This window comes from Ylistrum balloti, unplaced genomic scaffold (genome assembly GCF_031769215.1).
Source record: "Ylistrum balloti isolate Yb309-2 unplaced genomic scaffold, AGI_CSIRO_Ybal_v1 Utg369934, whole genome shotgun sequence".
Taxonomy (NCBI): domain Eukaryota; kingdom Metazoa; phylum Mollusca; class Bivalvia; order Pectinida; family Pectinidae; genus Ylistrum; species Ylistrum balloti.
In genome coordinates this window covers 280394-305783 of record NW_026782045.1, presented here as the reverse complement: position 1 = coordinate 305783, position 25390 = coordinate 280394, and the positions used below count along the sequence as shown (strand labels likewise).

Below are 25390 nucleotides of genomic sequence, written 5' to 3'. Positions count from 1 at the left end.
GGCACATATGTTGATCAACGGATGAGGACATGTGTTACGGACGGCGCCCCAATGAATGCGAGATAAGTGCATGTGTTACGGACGGCGCCCCAATGAATACGAGATAAGTGCATGTGTTACGGACGGCGCCCCAATGAATGCGAGATAAGTGCATGTGTTGAGAGCTGCGGATCGCATTTAATCAAAATAAAAGTTGATATATTGTACTTCATTTCGGAGTAGCATGTGGAAATCAGATTTCAAATTTCAGATATCAAAGCCGACGCCAACCCGGCATTTTGAACATTATGTACAGTTGGATGCCAATGGTGATTACTGGCTATTTTGGACAGCAAACGACACTCACGTGACCTTTGAGACCCATGTAAACACCCACGGGTATGTTGGATTCGGACTCTCCCTGAACGGCAAGATGTTCCCGGCTGACGTCATCGTAGGCGGGGTCAAGGACGGTCAAACTTACTTTAAGGTACATCTATAACACTTGTTTATAATATTAAAATAATTCAGTAATCCTAAGGAATTTAGCAAAGACTGTTACTTTTGATGTTTGGTAAGACTTTATTAAACTTATACTTATGGCGTTGATAATTTATATATGGCGCTAGATGGAATGAAACGGATGAATGTCATGATTATAGCAAACAAAATTTGTATTGTTACCATAGAATACTTCTGCATAATTTTGAACGACTGTTTAAATTTAGACGATGTCTTTCCCCATGGAAGCAACCAATTTATGTTTAAGTTATGAACATTAATTTAGTTGAAGGTAATTGGTCGGACCATCTGTTTATTAACTTTTCAAAGCAAAGTGATTTATTTCCATTTCAACGGTTACATTTCGAAGTTTCAATACAATAGACACCTGATATTACTGATGAGTTTTAGTAGGACGAAACAGCTACAATATAAAGTCAATTTCATTCGGGTACCATTGCATCTGATTCTAGATTTGAATTGGAAGACGCTATTCCCCTATGTGATTATTTGTATGCAATTTTGAGACGCGATGTAGCTAGTTATGAAGTCTGAGGTTCTAAACTGTAGTAAAAGTGTCGACGCTTCTCATTTTGAATCAGACATTATAATATTATAGTAATAAAGATATTTAAAAAAGAATGTATTATGTTTAATAATGTGGAATAGGTTAAATCAATAAATATCGATTTCGTTCGCGATTATCTGTGATAATATATTATTAATAGGTTATTTTCAGTTTAGAGAATATATATGTAAAATGTCTTTCAAGGATTATCACACTACTGCGCATGCACCTCCTACAGTCGACCAATCACAGGACTGGTTTCTAATCGCTGGCAAGGAAACTGCTTCCGGTACCATTCTTACTTTTGTGCGAAAACTCAACACATGTGACACTGCTGATGATATTGTTATTACGGTATGCGTTCAAAATCTTGATTATAATGTTAATAACAAGAAGTAAAAGTATCTGACTCTAACTCTTGGTGGTGGTGGTGGTGGTGGGGAAGGGGGGGTTTACTTTGTAATATATCTACAATTAATCTTCATTCAATAAATAAGTTGTCCATTTTTACAACCATTTTTTTATTCTTTATAGTTATTAGTTGATCGTTTTAATATTTTTGAAATAAGAAATTATTTATCGCAACTGACTTCCAGATCAGGAGCTTACAAAGAAGGCATGTCCTTACGAATTCGAATGATATCTGTGTTTGTTTAACGTAGTCAACTAAAACAAATATATGGAGCAAATTCTGTATTTTAGGCGGACACAACGCGAGTTATCTTCTCCTACCATCCTGATGACGTGACGAGTGGTATACCGTACCATGGTGCCACAAGGAGGGGAGCAAAGAGCGTCATGTTGTTGTCGTCCTCACTGACAGCTGATGATGTCCAACTACCCAGCGACATAGTCACGTTTGATTTCCTTGCTGACAATGTAAGATTACAGTTTTCTCTTTTAAATGTTCTATTGACAATGTCAGCTACCTTTTTTACACTGTGTTATTTGATTTGGGTTATATTGTCATACTTTCCATCAACAGCTTAGGAAAGCCTTCCACTTTTAGCGAAGTATGTGATGGGAAGGAAGAGTTTTTTTCATGGTTGATAAAGCTTTCTTGACGGCATTACTAGTGGATTTTATGGATAAATGTTTGACAATTTTTATCTGTTATTTAATATCATACTTCGTTCCAACAGCAAAGTGAAAACAAAACAATGAATTCAGAGATATAACATTTAAATTCTTGCGTATTACGCATGTCAAATAACATTGTGTAATGGAGCCAAACATTCACGGACGTGACGTAACAATGACGTCTCCGTGTAGGTTTTTCTTTTGTTCATATTTTGTCCTAGTTTTTTTTTATACAATAATACAGGTTGAACACGAGCCTGGGTTATGATTATGTTGAAATGTTGGTATGTTCTTGTTGTTTTAACTGACATCAAATTGCCAACATCTGCAGGATAGATGCATGTTTGTATTGGATTATGCGAAGCTATTCTGTATACCAATTCCAAATTAGATTTCAGTATCGAATTCTTTCCTGCATTATAAAGATTCAATAATTTTTTTAATCTATTCTTTTATCCTGTTTCCATAGTATCACGTTCCATCTGACACCACCACGTACGCATGCAAAACCTTCCAGTTACCTGCCCTTGGCTCAAAACATCACATGATCAAGGTTGATTCAGATTTTGTTATATTCTTAATATATGCATTACATAATTTTTGAGATATTCACTTTAAAGATATAAAATAATTAGAAATATAACTGAATACAGAAATTAGATTGAATGGTAAACAACCAATATAAAATTGGATTGAATATCAGAATGGATATGGTACATACTAATTTTTTATAATATCAGATACAAATAACATTTAGTAATACATATAAGGGAAACGAATTTATTGCTCCGTTTTTTTATTTGTTTTTTAACAGATAATTGTTTTTGAAAAATTGACCCCAATTTGTATCCAAATATACCGGTGATAAAACCTATGTTAATTATATGACCTTTTGCAGTACGAGCCAATCATAACACCTGGGAATGAACTAAACGTACATCATATGGTCATCTTTAGATGTCCTAAGCACGTTTTAAATCATTACGAATTCCGGTGCGACAATTATACCAATACGCCAAAAGAAGTGGCCGATTGCATGATAATGTCTTTCATAGCCTGGGCCGTCGGAGGAAAGGTAAATATTAATGAGAGATGGGACAAACTCTAGAAAGATTATACAAAAGGCACAAACGAATTTTGATACAATTATCAAAGATTGTACATTGTTTCATACAAATTATGAGGTAGAAAATGAATTAAACATTATACAGTTGTTTCGTCATTCAAAGGCAGTGATTATAAGGACCTAAAGCTTAAAGCCTGAGGAAAATCGAAAGTGATCGAAAGAAAAAGCAAAATTAAGATGGGAAGACGGGCAGTAGCCTCATATTTTAATAAATATAGCAAATTTCATATATGATAATTTTAGAACAGCTTCAAGAACACATATATATTCTGATCCGTGCCACTATTCGATTGAATTAAAACGTGGCATACATGTAATGGCGAATCGTGAGGACTTACAGTCGCGAGCAGTGTCTAATACCTGCTATCTCAAAGATAGTGCAAAAATTCACTCAGAGAATAACACCTTTTATAACATATTGAGAGGCTGCAACAGTAGAGCTTAAGAATGAGTTAAACCGCATCACACAGCTGTTTCATCATTATAGGACTCATCAGTGATGCTAAGGATGTAAATGTCGAAGTCTACGAGGAAACTGAGAAAATCCAAAGTGATCGGGAAAAATCAAAATGTAGACGGGGAGGTGCAGTAGCTTTATAATTGAATGGATTATGATATTTTTTTATATCAGATAATTTTAGAACAAAGTGCAAAAATATGTATAACAATACAAGTTGTAATCAAATGGGTTGTATACCTGGAAATGCACGTACAGATCAATCACTGAATCTGGAAAGGAAAGAAGTCATATTAAGTACTTAACCTGTTTGATTCTGAATCTTCCTTGTCTGTCGTGGTTGTGTCCTTAGACAATGAACTTGAACCCCATTACCTTACACTAATGCATGTTTGGCGTCCAGAGGTATAACAGACAGCTCTCAAAAGGTGATCCTATGTAAAATGCCTTACGGAGCGGGCAAAGTAACAGAGGGCAGTCAAGTGTTGACCCGGAGTGTAATGTTTAATGTGTTTATTCAAAGCCATGATTTGAATACATAGAAGTAGTGAACTGATTTCTGATACACACAATGATGTGAATACGTGGAATGACTGAACTGATTTCTGGTGCACACAATGATGTGAATACGTGGAATGACTGAACTGATTTCTGGTGCACACAATGATGTGAATACGTGGAATGACTGAACTGATTTCTGGTGCACACAATGATGTGAATACGTGAAAGGAGTGAACTGATTTCTGATGAAACGCTGATCTATCCTTGATTTCATTCACTCTAATCAGTTGACATTTTTGTACTTAAAAGAGAAAATAATTTTGTAAATAAATAAAAAAAAAATGTGAACCTTTGTAATTGTAGTTATCGACCTATTTCGACACATTTTTGGCAATAAGTAGTTATTATTTCTATGCTGCATTATCTAAAACAACTATTCTATTTTGTACTGAAACATTTTTTCTGTTTATAGACATTTTATTATCCGCCAGACGTCGGGTTCTCACTCGGAACAGATGCCGACCCCGATTTCTTTATCATGGAAACACACTACGATAATCCCTTGGCAAGATCAGGTATGAACCTAGTTATTTTCTATACAGGTCGACTTCCCCATGTTTCATCTCAAGACCATGTGTACCCTGGGGATCGTTTACTCTGCTATAGGCCGTTACAGCCAATTGATCAGATTGCAAATCCGTTTCGAAGATCATGATTACATCTAGCAGATTCAAAGTAGAAACCTAGGACAAATAGGAACAAACAAAACATTGGCATTGAAACCCTTGAGAAGTGAAAAAATGACACCAATGATTAAAGCCTCGATTGGTAAGCGTATTCTTCTTAATCGAAAACACGCCATATAAACGTTGGTCAATTCAATTACTTAATGTTAAGTTGCCATCCTGGAATTGGGAAAACAACAACAGAACCGTCAGGCAAACTAAGAAGGTCACGGTCAGGTTCATATCACAAAAAAGAAATATTTCCTAATGAGATCATTACGACACTAATTAAATCTTCATCAATCAGACATTGTGGACAGTTCTGGAATCCGGATCACTATGACACCGACACTCCGAACACATGACGCCGGACTTTTTCTTTTTGGTATGTCTGTGAGTTCAATGCATGTCATTCCTCCAATGGAAACCGACTTCCTATCCAAAGTGATCTGTTCTTCGAAACTCCTCGAGAAGGTATGCATATTTATTGATATTTATATATCATACAGCCAATGCTTAGGTTAAATTTGATGAACGACAATTGTGCTGAACTGACTGAGTTATGCATCTGAAGTATTTCATTAATTTGAACAGAGAATCATAATGAGGCTACAATATCAATGAAAATACTCACCGATGACATGATTCCTTTCAGAACAGACACACGTATTACTTCAGTTTTATTAAATATATTCTTACATAGATGGCGTGTTGCCATTAATTCCTCCAAGCCTTATCAAGTGGGCGAGACTAGACGGTTTTTCTCATCGAGAATTGAAAAGAAAAAAAAGAAAAAAGCTGCATTTTGCGTACAAATATTAGTCCTTCTCTATATACTCACACAATCAGAAAATTTCTGATAAAAAAAACTAAAACGTCAATTTACATACGATTCCTCTTGATATAATAAGAATAAATCTATTTCGATTTCAGGCAATACCAGCAGAGGGCATAAAGGCGTTTGCGATTCTCCAGCACTCCCATCTACTCGGCAAAGAAATGGCGACACGTCTCTATCGAAATGGAAGCGAACTCAAACCTCTGGCGGTGGATAAACATTATGATTTTAATTATCAAGACATGCGCTACCTTTCAGAAGAGAGAACGATATATCCGGTAGTTGACTGTTTAACATTTTGATTTTTGTTATGATCTTTACTGATAAGTTTTAAAATCTTTCCTTATTATGAGGTGACAATTCTTACGAATTCATTGCATTGAAGGACATATCCACAAGTATCCTTTATAAAAGATTGTACATCGTTTAATACAAATGATGAGTTAGATACATAGAGCCAAACAATGAATTAAATTGCACCATACATCTGTTTCATCCTTCTAGGACTCGTAAGGTATGCTAAGAACCCAAATTTCGTAGCGTAGGAGACAGCTGAGGAAAATTCATAGGCAACGACTAAATGTATTTATGTTTTTTATAAGATAATTTTAGAAAACGTCAATGGGTCAAACGTATATTCTGAATCATGCCACTATTCAAATGAGATGAAACGTAACATGCAGAAATTTAAGATCGGTTAAACTGACGCGAATGAACCTTTAAATAGACGAAGACAGCTAAAGTAAAGTAACATATATCGATCGCTGAGATTTGTATGTTCCCTCCTTCGTCTTGTTGTTTGGGATGCAGTTTAGATAAAACTGAAGCTTTATCAAAAGTAAAACATATTGGCAATAATAAAATAAAAAAAATAATGAAATTTATTATTAGATTCACTTTATCATTATAACAAAAATATGAAATTTTAATATAAACGGCATTCAAAATGTAATATGAAAACTTATAGAATGTTTACTCAAATGAGTGGAATTGAATATTGATACTAGTAAAGCGTTGACAAAAAAAAAAAAAAAAAAAAAACAAAAAAAAAAAAAAAACAAGAACATGGAATATCTGTTTTGGTGCTTGGATGTTTGTTCTTTTCTGTTTTTAGACTGACACCCTAGAGCTAAACTGTGTTTACGATTCGAGCCACAAAAGAAATATTACATTGGTAAGTGACGCATTAAGAGGCCAATGTAATGTACTGACGAACTATATGTTATATATTATGGTATATAGTGTAATCACATGACAAATTACATATATTTTGTCAGGGGAGAAATGATTGGGTAATATTTCCCTATTTAATGTGACATTAAACTCTATAAAGTCATACATCTGTATGTATTGTGATGTCAATTAAGAGTTTTATCAGTTTAATAAAATGCTATTTTCACAAACGTTTGCAAACGTATCTAACTAATGTGGTGGGCTGCATTTTCCATTTGTTTCCGTTCCATATTATATCTATAAATCTCTAACAAGCACAAAAACAAAACAAAACTCCAGAAACAAGATAGGATATTGAAAAGACGTGGATTTATTTATAATATTGAACTTTTAACTGAAATCATGATAATAACATCTCAGCCATTACAAGATAACTGCGTCCTAAACCGCCTTTGAACCAAAAAGGTGTACTTAGTGGATGGAGTATGCGTTGTATATGAATCTCATTTGCTGTTTTTTTCACTATTTCAAAAGTAAATGAAGTGAGCCTTAAAATATTTTCAACATAGCCTCTGAATGTTCAATCGGTTCCTCAGAGTTGTACACGCTGCCAAACAAGCGTATGATAGACGGGTTTTCATTGCCCGAAAAATGCAGGTCATCTGAACGTTACCCCTTACTGGCCAGCGTCAGAGCTTCATAGGATACTGTATAATGATGATCTGTACTCCAATCAGGTCATGTTATTTAATAACGTTCAGTAAAATTATACTTTTGTAAAACTTGGTATCTACTTTACTTTACAACTTAGAAAGGTTACGAGGAAGTAAGACTATTTTCGTCACTTTTTCAGTCGTAAAAATGAAATGTTTTTAAAATGAATGCGTTTTCAATGGATAGTTCGTTTGAATTTAATGATAAGATATCATTTGAAAATAAATTTGGTTTATTTTTTTTTCAAGTGCAGTAAAACATGTCATTAAATTCTCCATAAGCAACAACAGCAATATGACACCACTTTTTGCCAGTATTTAACGTATTTTAATGTTTGCAACAGCAAAGTGTATCGGTTTGGTAAATGTTATTATTTATGTCTTGATAAAGTAGTCGATAACTTGTATATCATGTTAAAGGGAGGACTTTCTACACATGATGAGATGTGCGAGGCGTTCATTCTTTACTATCCACGCATGCCCATTGATTATTGCTCGAGTTTTCCCTTATACAACACAATCACAAATGACGTTGCACACATATACTCTCAAGTGAAGTCCTGGGACTGGGCAGACCCTGCAGTAAGAGCCAAGTTCCGGTCAGCTGTTGAAAATTCATTGTATTATCAGCATACCTTTGGAGACACATATGCTTTCATGGTAAGAAATATGCATCAAAGGAGCATTTACAATATTCGTGTAAGGTGAGCCAAGTCAATTTTCTTTAAATGACCATTTCTATTTACCTTAAGGACGATAACTAGTTGCAGAATGTAAAATCAACCCTGTTTACTTAAATGTGGTGGTCAGGTGAAGCCCAATACATTTTGTTTAAAGGATCATTGACAATATTCGTGCAAGGTGAACCCAATCATATTTTACTTGAAGAATTGTTATCAATGTTCGAGTAAGTTGGGCCAAATTAGATATCCTTATAACGATATGATTTATGTAATTGTGGTTAGATTCAGTTTTTTTAAATGTACAAAACTACGAAACAATATGTAAACACAATCACATCTAAAACTGAAAACTAAGCTTTTGTCCGAAGGCTTTGATATTGGTGCATTGTGAATTGATTTTATAATATACATTTGTCATCGTCGACTTAGTTTTAATCATATAGTACATAATCAGTAGTGTTAAAGCAACAGAGACTGCATCCGTGATGCTTTATCGAGACAAAAATGTTGTGTATTTTGTGCTTTTAGCACAAAAATGTTATCAAATCTCCGAAAAGGTAAACATTTGCATTTGTTTGCATATACTTCGACTCTTGTATTGCCGAAGATGTTGAATGATACAAAAAAGATTAATTTAACACAGGCAAATACGACTAGCAAGGACAACTCTGCAGCTCATCCTTACATAGAACCGCCGGATACCCAATGCCAGCATATTTCTGGTTCTACGCAGGACCGGAAGTAAACTTTTGGATGGCAAAGACGTGAAGTGACCCCGTTCACAATTGGTTTAACCCTCTGTAGACATGTGAGATGAAGAGTGATTTACATGTGATCACATCCATAAAGAAAATTGTATTTTCGGTGAAGTAATGTAATTTAGATTAGAAATAAAAAAATCAGTCATATATTTTCATGAGTTATGAGTTATTTAGTTTCTAAAGCCTATTAAAAACCATGGTACCCATATCATGTTAAATAGGTGTATGGTGTCTTTCAGTGTCTTAGTTTATAAAATGAACAGGAAATGTCAGTGTTTTTCACGGTTGGTATTATTTTCAAACATAAATATACTGTGTCATCCATAAAAATGGCGATAAAATGGTATTAATTTTCTGTCGAGTTTTACTGTTTAAATGGGATGAAAAGCCCTTGAAATAGAGACTGTAATTGGAAGAAGTTAGCAATAAATTGAGTGGATACCTTTTGGTATTTACTACAATACAAAACACATAATACCTTTATCAAACTTTATTAACATTTGAAACGAGGTCATGATTTCTGGTTCAGAAACATGCATCATTGCAAAGTAAATAGTGAATAACATGTTTATTATTCTATCAATATTGAATATGATTGCGCCACATCATCAGAGATCATCAGAGACAGATGAATGTGTCTTTGTTGACCTGGAAATAACGACAACTGGCATGGCAAAATAACAATAGCGTCTAATGAAAAAACATAATATCAACTTACTTATATACAAATCTTAATATAAGTTTGATATACAACAGAAAAGCGGTGTATAACTTCTTAAAAGTACGAAAATCTACATACAAAAGTACTGGAATGGGCAATTTACCAGACGTTTATGGAATAGCTACAGCAAAACCCTATCTTTGCTTAAAGTGCACGCATTGCAGAAATAATTAGCTTAAATGAAGCAAAAGAAATAGAATATTTACGTTGTAAGATAGGTTAGATATCTCTTTCACACGTTAAAAAGTGTCCTCATTTACTAGCTACAAAGAATTGTACTAAAGAAATATGAGAATAGTGCTTTTAAATACAAATGAATTTCCTCGTTTGCCTCCTCCGTGCCAAAATTTAGGTAACTAGCACTAATACCGAGTCCTAGAACGAAACAGCTGTACGATGTAGCATCGCGGACTAGTCCTAGGACTTAACAGTTGTACGATGTAGCATCACTGACTTGTCCTAGGACTTAACAGTTGTACGATGTAGCATCACTGACTTGTCCTAGGACTTAACAGTTGTACGATGTAGCATCACTGACTTGTCCTAGGACTTAACAGTTGTACGATGTAGCATCACTGACTTGTCCTAGGACTTAACAGTTGTACGATGTAGCATCACTGACTAGTCCTAGGACTTAACAGTTGTACGATGTAGCATCGCTGACTAGTCTTAGGACTTAAGAGTTGTATGATGTAGCATCACCGACGAGTCTTAGAGGGACGAAACAGCTGTATGATGTAGCATCACCGACGAGTTTTAGAGGGACAAAACAGCTGTATGATGTAGCATCACCGACGAGTCCTAGAGGGACGAAACAGCTGCATGATGTAGCATCACTGACGAGTCCTAGAGGGACGAAACAGTTGTATGATGTAGCATCACTGACGAGTCCTAGAGTGACGTAACAGTTGTATGATGTAGCATCACTGACGAGTCCTAGAGTAACGTAACAGTTGTATGATGTAGCATCACTGACGAGTCCTAGCACGAAACAGCTGGATGATGTAGCATCACTGACGAGTCCTAGAGGGACGAAACAGTTGTATGATGTAGCATCACCGACGAGTCCTAGAGTGACGTAACAGCTGTATGATGTAACATCACTGACGTGTCATAGAAGGACGAAACAGCTGTATGATGTAGCATCACTGACGTGTCATAGAAGGACGAAACAGCTGGATGATGTAGCATCACTGACTAGTCCTAGAGGGACGTAACAGCTGTATGATGTAGCATCACTGACGAGTCCGAGCACAAAAAGCTGGATGATGTAGTGTTATCATAAAAGACTCTCTTGTATCTTATTACTTATTTGTAAGACTCGTCTGTAGCACTAAACACAGATGAGGTAAATCAAGATAATTATTACATTTGACCTGACTGTACTATATTTCTTAAAGAATTGGTACTAAGACACAATTTTGCCTGAAACATTTACATTCACATTTTTTCGAGAACGTGACATTACGTTCTTGGATTTAAATGCCATCGATCAACAGAACAATGGTCTTATTCTCTTTGTACTCGTGCAGATTTTTCCGTGTAAATCTTTTTCCTAGTTTTATTGAATTCGAGTTAGTAGTATGATTTCTATGTTGGTATTTTCTTGTTGTTTTTCCAAGATATGATGACCACAATACTTTTTATATGCTATCGAATAACACCGTCAGAAATTCAAACTTCTATAAGTACTGTTTTCATGATTCCATTATTTATCTGAGGCATTTGGACAATCAATGTATAGGAAATGTATGTATCAAATTTAGCAAAGTGCACAAGTTTTGGCACAATGAGGAATGTAAATTGAAAGCAAAGCAACATATGATTTCACAATTGTGACCTTGGAAATGTTTAAATATTTCTTATTTCAACATACCTGTATTTCCTGATGCATCAGGTATCCAGAATGAAACAACGTATTGATGACAAACGGTTCAATTTTCAACATTAATGTAACCACGTATAGTGGAGGTACATTTGCATTCAACAATTTAAATACATGTAGCATACAATTAGTCACAAGAAAGTCTTCGAATGTTGGTTTGAAAGGATTTATTTTTAACTCTTTTCTTACAGACTAGCATTAAATATTTATATACTAAAACAGATAGCATGCATTAGTGTTTAACAGCTGTACCAAAATTTCCTATACAATCTTATGAGAGTAAATAGCACATATAATGAAAACAGAAGTCTCGTGGAATTTTCCAAACCAAATACATTTCATAGGTATTCTATATAGATGGTATTGTTCAATTTCAGTTCGTAACATAATTTAATTACTTAATAGTATACACCTTTATTCGACCACTGATAAGTCATAATATATATTTATATATTAAAGTCCAAACATATGGTTTGTTTTTAAGAGATATGAAATCATAATTTTTTATTTTTACTGAAAACTTTACTTAACCACAAAATGTGAAATGTAAGTGTTGCATCATAATTTCAATATTTGTGCAGTTTTTGCTTGATAATATTAGACATACGCCTTTATAACATAAATTTCAATGAGTTTATTCCAGTTTGAAAGTAGAAATAAGTTCATCAAATGTATTTATAATACCAAGTAATGCAAAATACCTTTTGTGAATTTAATGATATTCAGAACAATTCACAATAGGAGAACACATAAATCAAATACAAAGATGAAAATGCAGAATATGACTCGTTTGTGAAAAAATTCAACGGTGTAATGATATACGTGGAATAAAGTTTTTATAGATATTATGGTATATTATGATATCACATCGAGATCTAGGCATATTCTACATGCCTCATAGTATAGTTTTATATCATATCAGATATATACAACGGGCCAATGCGTATAATAGTTCCACTGGCTCCTTAAAATCTCTTCGGCTAATCATCCGCGATTGAGTCATCATGTTCTCTGTTGTCAGAGGATTGGGTTTCACCTCCAGAGGATACCCGAGTCAGTTCTATGCAAATAGGTAAAAATTTGAAAATATAGATATTTATTTGTAGTACTGTATACAGCTATGAATTTAACAAATTTCTAAAACCCCTCTTTATTATTCATTATTTGTCATTTTCAAATATCTCGCGAACACTGAGTGAAAATATATCTTTTTAACAAAAGACGAAGCATCATGAAATTTTCCAGTATGAAATATCGACGGTGGGCTATCGTTCTTTTACACTGTCTTTCATTTCGTTTCCACATACTGATAACGAGATAGAAGTTTATATCAATTTGATAAACCAATTTAACCTACCTTCAGAGGTACCTTTTCTTTCATTTTCCTTCTCTGTGATAATAAAAGGGAATGAAAATTACATATTAAGCGAATGACTAACTACTCAAACCATAAATTGTGTCCAATATGTTTGAAATTTAAGAAATCCTATTAAATTATCTTAGGTTCCTTAAATCGTGTATTAATGATAGAGAATCCAATGGACTGGACAATCAGCTGATGATATATAAGTCGGCAATATTTTTCTTCTAACATCTTGTTGGATACACAAGGGAACAACTTATATTCCACTAGTACTGTCATGTGTATAGAAGATATGCTGTTTTCCATTGACAGAAAAAACAGGTATTGATAATGCTATTAGATAACCTAAAATCTCAAAACCAAGACGATCCAAAACATAAGTCTATCCTCAAAATAAGCATGTAGTTTCAACATAAACAAACCTGCCCTTGCCTAATGTTAACGAAAATAACCCGCTATTTATCATCGTAAATGTAAACCTATATTTATCACAGAATTTGAAAACAAATTATTAGAAATTACTTACCTCTTAATATGAAGATACAGAAGGAAGCCGCGCTGAGAGCCCAACTTAGAACGAGACAAATCACCGTAATATCTGAAACATAAAAACTTGATTCCTACTGACTACCGTAGAAAACAACATCATTGTCACACTAAAAGTTTTACTTTAAAACACTCAGTTTAATCGATGTGAGGATTTCAATTTGATTTAATTTAATTGTTTGCTTAGTGAAATTCCTCCAAAAAGTTTTCTAGAGAACTATATCGACAAAATGTATGCAGTTTTATTATGTGTGTGTGTGTGTATGTGATGGTGAGTGTGTGTGAGTGAGTGTGTGTGTGTTTGTGTGTGTGTGTGTGTGTGTATGTGTGTGAGTGTTTGTGAGTGTGTGTGTGTGCGTGTGTGTGTGTGTGAGGGTTGGTGTTTGTGTGTATGTGAGTGTGAGTGTGTGAGGGTGGGTGTATGTGTGTGAGTGTGAGTGTGTGTGTGTGAGGGTGTGTGTGTGAGGGTGGGTGTATGTGAGTGTGAGTGTGTGTGTGTGTGAGGGTGTGTGTGTGTGTGTATGTGAGTGTGAGTGTATGTGTGTGTGAGGGTGTGTGTGAGGGTGGGTGTATGTGTGTGTATGTGAGTGTGAGTGTATGTGTGTGTGTGTGAGGGTGTGTATGTGCGTGAGGGTGTGTGTGTGAGGGTGGGTGTATGTGTGTGTATGTGAGTGTATGTGTGAGTGTGTGTGTGTGAGGGTGTGTGTGTGTGAGGGTGGGTGTATGTGTGTGTATGTGAGTGTGTGTGTGAGGGTGGGTGTATGTATGTGTGTGTGTGTGTGTGTGTGTGTGTGTGTGTGAGGGTGTGTGTGAGGGTGGGTGTGCGCTTGTATGAGCTCTAATATACTTATGCAACTTGTATATGTTCATATTGTTTGTAACACCGTTTGCTACTGAAGTAGGGGAATCCTATAGGTTTTGTCTGCTATCACATCCTATTAGCTTATGGTATGAAACTCTCAAACCCTCCCCCTTCAGAACAAGTGGTTTAGAGATTCATATCCACAACCGTATGTAGTTTAATATCACAATGATTACAAATGAAATAAATGTTTGAGCTAGAACAACTTCGTATTTAGTACCATCATTACTTTCAATTATTTTTGCTATTCTTCCGTTTACTCCTACGGTCAAATATCAAGGCGCTCGGTACAATTGAAGAGTCTTGCTGGGTCAAAGCAGATTTCAAAATAAGATGAGATAATTTATTCTGGAGAAGGCAATTTCCAAAAATAAACTTGATGTTTCATCACAAATTGTTCTGTAATTATTTTGTTACAAAAGGTTTGCATTATAAAAGTTTTTTTTCAGTGGCATATAACATAGTTGTATTAGGCATTAACACATGCACATTAGCACTACCAAAAGCTTAAGCAGTTTTCGTTTCACATGCAGTGCAATTATTACAAAAGGAAAGGAAATAGTTTGGTCTTACTATCTCCATCAAGGCAAACGGAACCAGAAATGCAACATTTTATTATACCGATGCAATCTGGAGGCATATATAACTAGCAAATAATTTTAAAACATAGACTTTCACGAGAATTAAGTCAAATTCAACGCATGGGTGTTAACGACGCATTCAGTAAGAACAATCATTTCCACGAAAACTACGAATTGATGTACCCTTTACATATCAAACTCTTAGTATCGTCCTCGTATCGTACCATTATGCATGATTGTTATAGGTTTGTATACACTGCACACAACAGTTTCATAATCCAATAACTGAATAAATAATGTTCTTCAGGAATAAAGACAAAGTATTATGACATTGTAACAAGTGACCATTTTATGAAAACAACAACGAGAGGTAGACGTGGGAGCAGAATTCACTCCCATACGAAAGTGTAAGAAACGCCATTGCATAGGAAAAATGAGTGAAGTGTGTCAGCTCACCTTTCATTACTAATTGCTATATCAACACAAGTTTACTCACATTTTTGGCAGTCCCTGATTTCAAGTGCTCCTACCAGAATACCCGTAAATGACAAGACTGCAGACAGCACGATACATGATCCAGCTAGTAATCTCCATTCCTTAACTCTAAAAACCTGCTGAAATCCTGAAAAAAAACAAGAGATATAGGTCCTTTATCGCCTATATGGTATTAGTAGCTTGATTGGATAGAGTTGGTGGCAACAACGAGCAGACAAGTTTCTTTTGGACTAAATTTCGTTAAAAACCAAATTTTACTGATATAGCTTTACACAAACAGATAAAGAATGATTAAGAACGACCCACATGCATATTCCTATTACAAGGCTTACAAAGTCTCCGACCCTCTACCCACCAAACGTGTGTATGTGTGTGTCTGTGGGTCCGGGAAATGACAGTGCCACCAATTATTCGAGGGTAGAACTGCTTCACCCAAGGATGCTCAAAAATACATTTAGTGGAAATCCTTTTATCCAAACAGAAGAATTTCAGATATTGATCTCTATTTCTCCCGTAGAGTCCTTCCCATATATATCTCAGAAGTTTGGAGTGAGAAACTGGTCTTATACAACATTGAGTATGTATCCAATATGATTTTCTACACGAGATTTTGCCAGTATCTCAATATACAAACGACAAGTATTGATTTGTGAAACAATGGGCATTCATGATCCGATCTTGTATCAGAAACAGGAAATACAAAAAATATGTCGGCGTAATCATAATCCCAAATAGAATTCATTACAATTGTAGCAATCTGTGAGTAAAGCAAATATTTACACGGAGACTTCTGAAAATGTGCGAAGATAATAACTATATATTTTTTTGCATAATGCATAATACAAACTTTGACAGCACGAGATCTTCTGAATATGATGTGCGCACATAAATCTTCCCAGAACCTTGCATATACCACACCTTCCTGTCTCTTCTGCAATATCCAATACTCATTTCATATATCTTTTCTCGAATTTCATAAGTGTTGAATACTTCGGAAATAGCTTGAGAAATCTAGTCATCTCTTGTAGCAAAGAGTTTTGTAAAACTTTTAAAGTTAAAATATTATACATCCATGAAGAGTAAGATGATGTAACGAGAATCAGAAAGAAACTCCGTTGATCTTTCACATTCAGTCTTTCTTTATACGAATCTATGCAAATGCAAAAATATATTTAATGATACATACTACATATAGATATCAAAAGGACGATGTTGAAGATGATGGGCACAGAAGAAAAGCAAATGGATACGATGTTTCCCAGAGCTGAAATACAATAAGTATACTTTAACTGATGCATCTAATTTCGCTTGTGGCATTTTTGGAACAGTTGATATCGGTATTCAGATAAAAGTTTACACATCGTTACTGATTTACAGAATTAAGCAGAATTACAATCGTTGCAGATCACATTGAAGTTACATTTATCTCGTCTTTGATCGCGATAAAGCTAATTCATAGCCTTTCAGTAAGGAGTTTTGATTAAGAACTCCATCTCAATTGCATTAATTTCATGAACTAAAAACAAATAATATAACTTACTGCAGTCTCCTTCACTGAATGGACCTAGAAATCGATTCAAATAGTTGTAAATAACATCAATATTTCAAAGATTCTACATAAAATTATGTAGTGTTCTTATCAAGTTAGCGCTTGAATTATAGTTTTTATTTCACTTTGTAGCTACAAGGTACTTCACAAAGAAAATGAAGTCACTGTTTGCCACGCCGTTTTTTAAAAATTTGAACAGTGTCTTTTTATAAAAAAATGTTTTAAACTGTTCAGTTGAATAAAAGTTGCCTCTTTTGTATCTGATTGGGAGCAGCAATTAAGATGAATCTTGCCTGATGTCTAATCCGCTAAAGATATATCTTATATATATCTTATAGGAGGTAATTATCAATGTAAAATTATTCATTACCTTGACTATCCGACCTCTTTTGATGTTTAACTACGAGGTCAAACCAGATACTGCTACTTCCCAAGCGGTTGACAGCTTTGCAGATATATGTCCCATTATTATTGAGATTAATATTGGGAATGACGAAGTCATATGAGTGGTACGTCTTGTTGACACGAGTGGTGCTGTCCTGCACACTACCCAACATCGCGTTTCGTTGACCATCTTTTTGATAACAAGTGAGATTTTTCGGCGTTGGTTTCAGTTGCAGTTGTATGGACAAGGACACGTTGTCTCCGACCTTATACCTCAGCGTCTTACCTTCCTCTGTAGAATACAGTTCGGGCTTTGCTGAAAGAAGCAACAAGGACACATTTGTTTTACATTTATTAATAAAGTCTTTACGTTTTCAATTTAAATGTTATTTTACGATATTTGTGTTACACTATTAACTGTGTGATTCTGTTTTGATAAGGGTTCACAAATAAAAATATTACGATTGTTATTCAGTAATGTATGAATTCGAGTATATGGAATTTGGAACAAAACGTTTTTCTTCTTGTCCGTTTTATGAACATGCAAACTAAATCTTACTCACTGTGTACATGCAGCGTCATGGTTCTCTTACTGATTCCTGCGTTATTTCTAGCTGTGCACGTATATCTTCCACTATCTCGTTTGCTGACGTTTTTGATAGTAAGTATCAGTGTCCCGTCAATTCGGATGGTTCCGTGGACATTTTTGACGTTTCCTTCATCGTCCGTAAAGGTTATATCCACTGTTGTAGGCAATGAATTGCCTTCAACATTACAGGTGACATTATATGGTGATCCAGCATCGACGTTTTTGCTCTCTAGCATGGTAACCAGAGGCCATTCTGCAACAATAATATAGCCACTTATACCAGTCGTGGAAATAAAGGTAATTAAACAACCTTGTATATGGTCGGAATCCCAAAAGGAATGCAAGCAAGTCACACAGACATTTGCTTGTTTTTTGTCACATACGGCTTTGTCCGGGAAAACAATAAATCTTGGATATATTGTTTTAAATTTCGCATATAATTTCATGGAATAAAATTTATATTGATATCAGAACATTAAAGTATGACACCATATACTGTCAAATTCTTTTGTTTAATACAGTGCTCATGCCTTCTAAACTTCAATACAGTTTTATGATTGTCAAATTCGAGTTTATCTTATGTACGTACGTAGACACGAGGTACACCTGAAACGAATTAAAATGTATTTGTTGCTTTAAAGAACTTTTTATATGTTTTCTGAATGACAGTGCCACCAATTATTCGAGGGTAGAACTGCTTCACCCAAGGATGCTCAAAAATACATTTAGTGGAAATCCTTTTATCCAAACAGAAGAATTTCAGATATTGATCTCTATTTCTCCCGTAGAGTCCTTCCCATATATATCTCAGAAGTTTGGAGAGAAACTGGTCTTATATAACATTGAGTATGTATCCAATATGATTTTCTACACGAGATTTTGCCAGTATCTCAATATACAAACGACAAGTATTGATTTGTGAAACAATGGGCATTCATGATCCGATCTTGTTTCAGAAACAGGAAATACAAAAAATATGTCGGCGTAATCATAATCCCAAATAGAATTCATTACAATTGTAGCAATCAGTGAGTAAAGCAAATATTTACACGGAGACTTCTGAAAATGTGCGAAGATAATAACTATATATTTTTTTGCATAATGCATAATACCAACTTTGACAGCACGAGTTTAAAGAACTTTTTATATGTTTTCTGAATGACTTTTTTAGAATGTTCTAATACATTCCTTAAAAACAAACAAGAAAAAAAATTGTATTACTGTCCTTACGAACACAGCTTTCCGTGCAGAAATCGTCCACAATGAAAGAGTAGCGGGATGTGATAGTAGCATAGTTACATCCTTCACTGCCATTTGGTGGACAATCGACACATGTATCACTTCCGCCATGCACTGAACATGGTGATATTGTACCTGTAATGAGATAAATAGTTATTTTCAAAACCGAAATTCATCATACAGACATGCATTCTCTTGACAAAACATCGTTTATGTATATTACAGTAAAATATTTAATTCTACTAAAGTCGGTTATTTTGAAGAATTCACAATGACGCATGTGAATAAATAAAATAAAAACAACATTAAACTTAAAACTTTCGCATGACAGGGTGACGGAGATCACTGGAAGATAACATAAATGATATATATTTGTAACGGCCATAACAGACACATACAAATGTTGTTAATGGAAGAAACGGAAAGGGAATTAAAATATCAATATGAATGGCTAACAAACACGATATTATTGCACTTATACAATAAAACAAAAGATGACTAGATTTTGATATCCTATATCTCGATGGCAATCTGAAGTTAAGGAATATAAATAATACTTTATGTGTGCACAGCTCTTATCAATAAGAGTTAAACCTAATTATTAAAACGAATCCAATCCAAGTTCATCATCCATTAACAATGCTAAGGAATGCTTAAGTTGCGTTTATTGTGTGAAGATGTCCTCTATGAAAAGCCTTTTCATTGAGACACCATCATATAAATATGTCTAAATATTTAAATTCTCGATTCGAAGTTAAAGGGCCTGTTCCCAAAATCGCGATTTTTAAGCAAGAAGCGGTTGATAATGTGGGACTTTCCTGTCAGAACGATAATTAAAATGCGGAACCGCTTTACACAGTTTGTTTACCGTGCTCTCATTTGAGAATACGATACTTCTCGCATGGATAACCGAAATTTAGATGGAGGGTTTCGGTGATGAGAAGATGACGCTTACATATCAGGAACATCTTTTCTTATTCTTCATGCACGGTTTTAGGAGTCTACAAGTACATTTTTCTTTTGGTCATATTTTGCCGTAGTTTTATCAGATTTGTTTTTGAATTACGACCCTATTGGCACAATTTTCTAGCGGTTTTCCGAAAAAGACCTGGAACGTCGGGAATTAAAAGTGAAGAGCCCCTTTTGGTTACAAACGAAAAAAAAATCATGAGAATACCAACATTCCAGTGTAATCATAATCCAAACTATAACCAATTCAATGAAACTATGGTAACATATGAACACAAGAGAAATTTACATGGAGACTCGTAAAAAAATATAAGGAGAATAAACCAGGTGTTCCGGAAGAGTACGCGTCGCCTGCTTCTGCGTCGACACCCGTCCTGTAAACCTTGGTCAAACCACATACGTATCACGCTCTCAAATGAGAACAAGGTATAAAACACCGGAACCAAAAGGCAAACTAATGAGCATCAAATACATCCAGCATTATATGGAACAAAGAAATAGAATATTTCTAAATGAGATCACTATGGCGAACATAAAACTTTCTCCAACCTGCATCTTTTGAAGCCCTGTGTTATGTGTTTGCCCGTCATTTGATGGCTTCTTGCACGAACATTGGGATGATGGGAACAGGCCCTTATATTTCGAATCATTTGCGGCTTGAATAGATTCGGGATGCAGGGATATTGTATTCAAAAATGAAAAATAAATTACAATAGGGAAATAAAATCATCACGTTTATCATACATTTTGGGTGTTGGTTACGATGAAGGAAAAAATCGAGATATGCAGTTGATGTAGAAGAGTCTGTTGGATCTTTGAAGTTGAGTTACAGTAGTGCCAAACAATGAATTAAACTGCATCATACTGATCGTACGTTGTTCTAGGATCTTATTATGTGCCATTAATCTAATGTTTTACCTCCATCGCACGTCGTTGGAAAACAACAAACGATTCGTGAAGATTCTTTGTCAGACACTTGGTGGGGCACGGTTCCATTCCCAACGATGCCTGGACAATTATATCCAGAGTACTCTGGATGAACTTGCTAAAATACATAAACAATGATGAGAATGATTGATGTTCATCTTTTTAATATCGATATGATATAAGACCGATCTCCGTGTAACAGACAAAAGCAGTCCACCATCGTATGGTACCAACCTTCAAATAATTGACACTGGAACATAATTAGATTCAGTGTCCCCGGAATCAAAGGTTGTACAAAAGACACACAAGTGAATAGCATCTTCAAATATGAATTTCGAATAAGACACTATAGAGCCAAGCAATCAATTAAACTGCATCATACAGCTGTTTCATCCTTCCGGTACTCGTCGGCGATGGTAAGGACCTAAATTCTGAAGCCTTAGAGGCTAAAAAGGAAAATACAAAGTAACTAAAAGAAAACACCGTTGTATTCATACATATTTCGAACTATGCCACTATTCGAATGCGTGGCGTGTATGTTAGGCAAACCTTGGGGACGAAATATATATATCTAAAGTTAAAGTAACATGTGTATGGAAAAGTATTGTGATATTGTATATTTTTTCTGTCAACTCCATTATCTGGATACCTCTATTATTAAGGAAATAGTTTGATAAATGAAATGTAGCATTACATTAATAATGATATCCTCAACCATTTCGTGCTTGAACTTCTACAAAGTTTTGTTTTGCGTAATGTGTACACGTAAAAGTTAAATTGTCTGAATTGCTAACCATATAGGAACTGACTTCATTTGATATACGTTTTCATTTTGATAAGATACTTACTACAATGAGCACATTTTGATTATTGTTCTTATTGTTCTAGCAGCTATGTCCCCGTTTGTGTCAAGAATAAATGTCAATACAAAACTCTCCTTCAGATGACTCATCAATGGATGTTTTAGACATAATATTGTTAGAACGCGTTCAACCGAACAGAAGAATGTTGAATATTTACCCGATTGACCCTATTTGTACTCGCCCCGCCCCTCTGCTTCACTAGAGGTGAGAACAATAGTTTATATATCTAATAATACTTCCGGCTCTGTTTGAACAAAATACTGTCATATCTACAGAAAAGAAAATTAAGACTTCCATTTCCGGACCTATCGTTTATTTAAAAAAAATAATCTTCCTCGTCCAAGTATTTATAGTACGAATAAGATTAAACTTTCATCCAATAGAAGGGTTTATGGAGGCTCATTTTGTTCTAATATGGGGCCCCGCCCCTCTGTCTCAGTGTATTGATATGGCTCTTCCAAAGGGATATTGATCTCTTTTCAGCTCTCCCAAAGACCATCCGTTTATACAAAATGATACTTAAAACCAAATATAATACAAATCTCGTCATTAATAATATATCAATAATCTGCAGTAGTGTGCGGACGACTGATATTGCGCCATGCCATAAGTTCATCGAGGCTAAAATTGATTTAAAACTTTTCTTACATTAGCAACTGGTGCAGCGGAGGTTATTCCGAACACAATTGTCATCATTTGAAGAAAGACTGTCAAGGCAGACATCATGGGTATATCTGGAAAAAACATATTTAAAAAAATATTACAAGAACACTGATGCTTTTAATAACTTTTTTTGAAATATTTCGAGCAATATTTCAACCATATATTTTAGTATATAGTAAAATATATGAAATTCATGGTTTCACTATTTTATTTATTTTAGAATATTTTATTGATATAAACAATCAATTGGATTAGACAGCAGGTTAGAGCCAATATAAATCTTCTCCCAAAACAACATGGTTGTCATACATAATACATCATAAATATACATACTACTTACATACGTACATACATCCATACTACCACACATACATTACACACATACAAACCTTACATTACATACATACAATCATAAATTTAGTGTTGACAGATTAAGCAACTTTATACTATGGGAGACAACTCTACCAGCTTTTCAGTTTACTATGTCTTATGATTTGAAATGTGCATTACATGTACTTTCTCTCCCACATAAAAGGGATTTGGGCCAAAATGTCCATGATATAAGATTTAGCCCTCTCCCACTTAAGTGAGGGAGCAACTACACATAAAGCACATTTTTTCTCATATCGAAGGATTATCATTCTAGATAAAAATGATATTCAGACCAAGATGAAGAACTGATCACAGTTGTTTCCTTTTATAAGATGATAAATGAAATATTGGAAGGGGGAGTAAATAATTATTTACCAGTACTCATCTCATGATTGATAAAAGTTGAATTAACTTCATCTATGGAAGGATATAATTTTTTCCTATGATTTTTTGTCTTAGTTTTAGATTTGTTGAGCTGTTCCAGTTGAGGTACCATATGCACATGATTTAGAGGGCTGGAGGGCTGGCTGAATTCCTTAGCTGACAGAGAATGTTATTAATTTCCTTGTCATCCTTCTCTAAAAATGATGTTATTCTTACAAGCTGGAAGATTTGTCTTCGACAGAGTTTTTTCAAAGTACCTTACAGAGTGAATATAAGTTATGAGATTACTTATTTTATCAAATTCAGATATCATGTTTGATGAAAAAAAAATTATCCATACAGCTTACAGTTCGACAAATAGGTTCATTAAAAATTCTGTTTTTTCGAAGTTGATACCTTGACTCTTCAAATTTGTTAACAAAAATGATTTGATAATATCAAATAAATATTCAGATGTTTCTTTGCTGCAGATTTTGTAAATACATATGATTTTATGTTTTTCTCCTTCTGTAATCTAAAGTCATCCAATTCAGCTCTGAATAAAGGTTTTCATGCGAGGTACCTCTGCGTAACCCAGTTATTAACCTTGCAATCTCAAGATTTATATATTTTAATAGCGTTTTAGCATAGACTGGACAGTTATCCCAGACAGCATACTCTAAAATTGGCCTTATATGGGATATATATAGTATTGAAAGGGACTTTCTGTCTAAACTATTTTTTGAAGTCTTAGAATATTTTTTTTTATTTGATTTTTTATACATTAATAAATGTACTTATTTCAGTTGCTGTTACTACTGAATACCAAACCAAGATGCTTCTGGTCGGAAGAGGTTGTGACTAGTTGATTAAATAAATGGTTTGGAATGGTTTGCCTCGTAAATATTACTAATTCTGTTTTAGATTGATTAAACTGAATATTCATTTGTTAAGTCCAATCTTTTGTAGAATATAGATAATTTCCAAGAGACTCCGCTACTTTAACTGGATAACATTGACAACTTTAAACAAAGAGGTATCATCAGCAAACAACTTAATATAGCTATTAACACAGTCAGTGATATCATTTATGTACAGTAAAAGGCGAAAGGGTCCTAAAACGGAGCCCAGTGGGACTCCTACATTAACAGATTTAAAGGTTAAGGCAAATCCTTCGATCACCACACAATGCTTTCTGTTATATAAATAGCCACCTTAAAACACAACTTTTAATTTAATAAGATTCAAGCTTGTATAATAAACTATCATACCAGACTCTATCAAATGTATTGCTTATATAACAAGATACAAATCGCTGCGCTTTATTTCATCTAAACTACGAATTATATTGTGATATACGGAAGGCAGTTGGTCAATAGTTGAATCCTTAGGCATAAATCCTGACTGATATATATTTTTTATCCTTATTTTGTTTTTCATACACTTTTACATTACATAATAATACAAATGAACTTTCATACATCTCTTCAGTGTCATAATTGATGTTACAAATACATCCTCATTGACATCAGTATCCCATACACCACCCTTGCCATCTTAATACACAACAGAAAACAGCATCAACACCATCATCATCAATCATCCTCATCAATCATCTTCATCATCCATACCCTGATATATCCACAATTTCTTAATCTACTATACACATTGATTATCATCATCATCATCATCATCATCATCATCATCATCATCATCATCATCATCATCATCATTATACACAACACATTGATACATCATCATCATCATCATCATCTATTATACACATCACATTGATACATCATCATCATCATCATCATCATCATCATCATCATCATCATCATCATCATCATCATCATCATATATTATACACATCACATTGATACATCATCATCACTAATACAATACTAATATAGC

At 34.4% G+C, this 25390-nt stretch overlaps 1 protein-coding gene across 1 annotated transcript; it reads left to right on the top strand.

Annotated features, from left to right (window-relative positions):
• The first annotated feature begins 256 nt into the window (after window positions 1-256).
• LOC132547091 (DBH-like monooxygenase protein 1) lies at window positions 257-9089 on the top strand. Its single transcript, XM_060210848.1, has 11 exons — window positions 257-469; window positions 1253-1402; window positions 1751-1927; window positions 2598-2681; window positions 3027-3203; window positions 4685-4787; window positions 5245-5411; window positions 5871-6053; window positions 6890-6949; window positions 8082-8321; window positions 8988-9089. The coding sequence occupies exons 1-11, from the start codon at window positions 413-415 to the stop codon at window positions 9087-9089; spliced, it is 1500 nt and encodes a 499-aa protein (XP_060066831.1). The 5' UTR covers window positions 257-412.
• Window positions 9090-25390: the final 16301 nt, after the last annotated feature.

Coding starts and splice junctions, on each gene's coding strand:
- LOC132547091 (XM_060210848.1), top strand. CDS start 413: ATGTTCCCGGCTGACGTCATCGTAGGCGGGGTCAAGGACGGTCAAACT. Junction 1,403..1,750: donor CTGATGATATTGTTATTACG/GTATGCGTTCAA, acceptor TCTGTATTTTAG/GCGGACACAACGCGAGTTAT. Junction 2,682..3,026: donor CAAAACATCACATGATCAAG/GTTGATTCAGAT, acceptor GACCTTTTGCAG/TACGAGCCAATCATAACACC.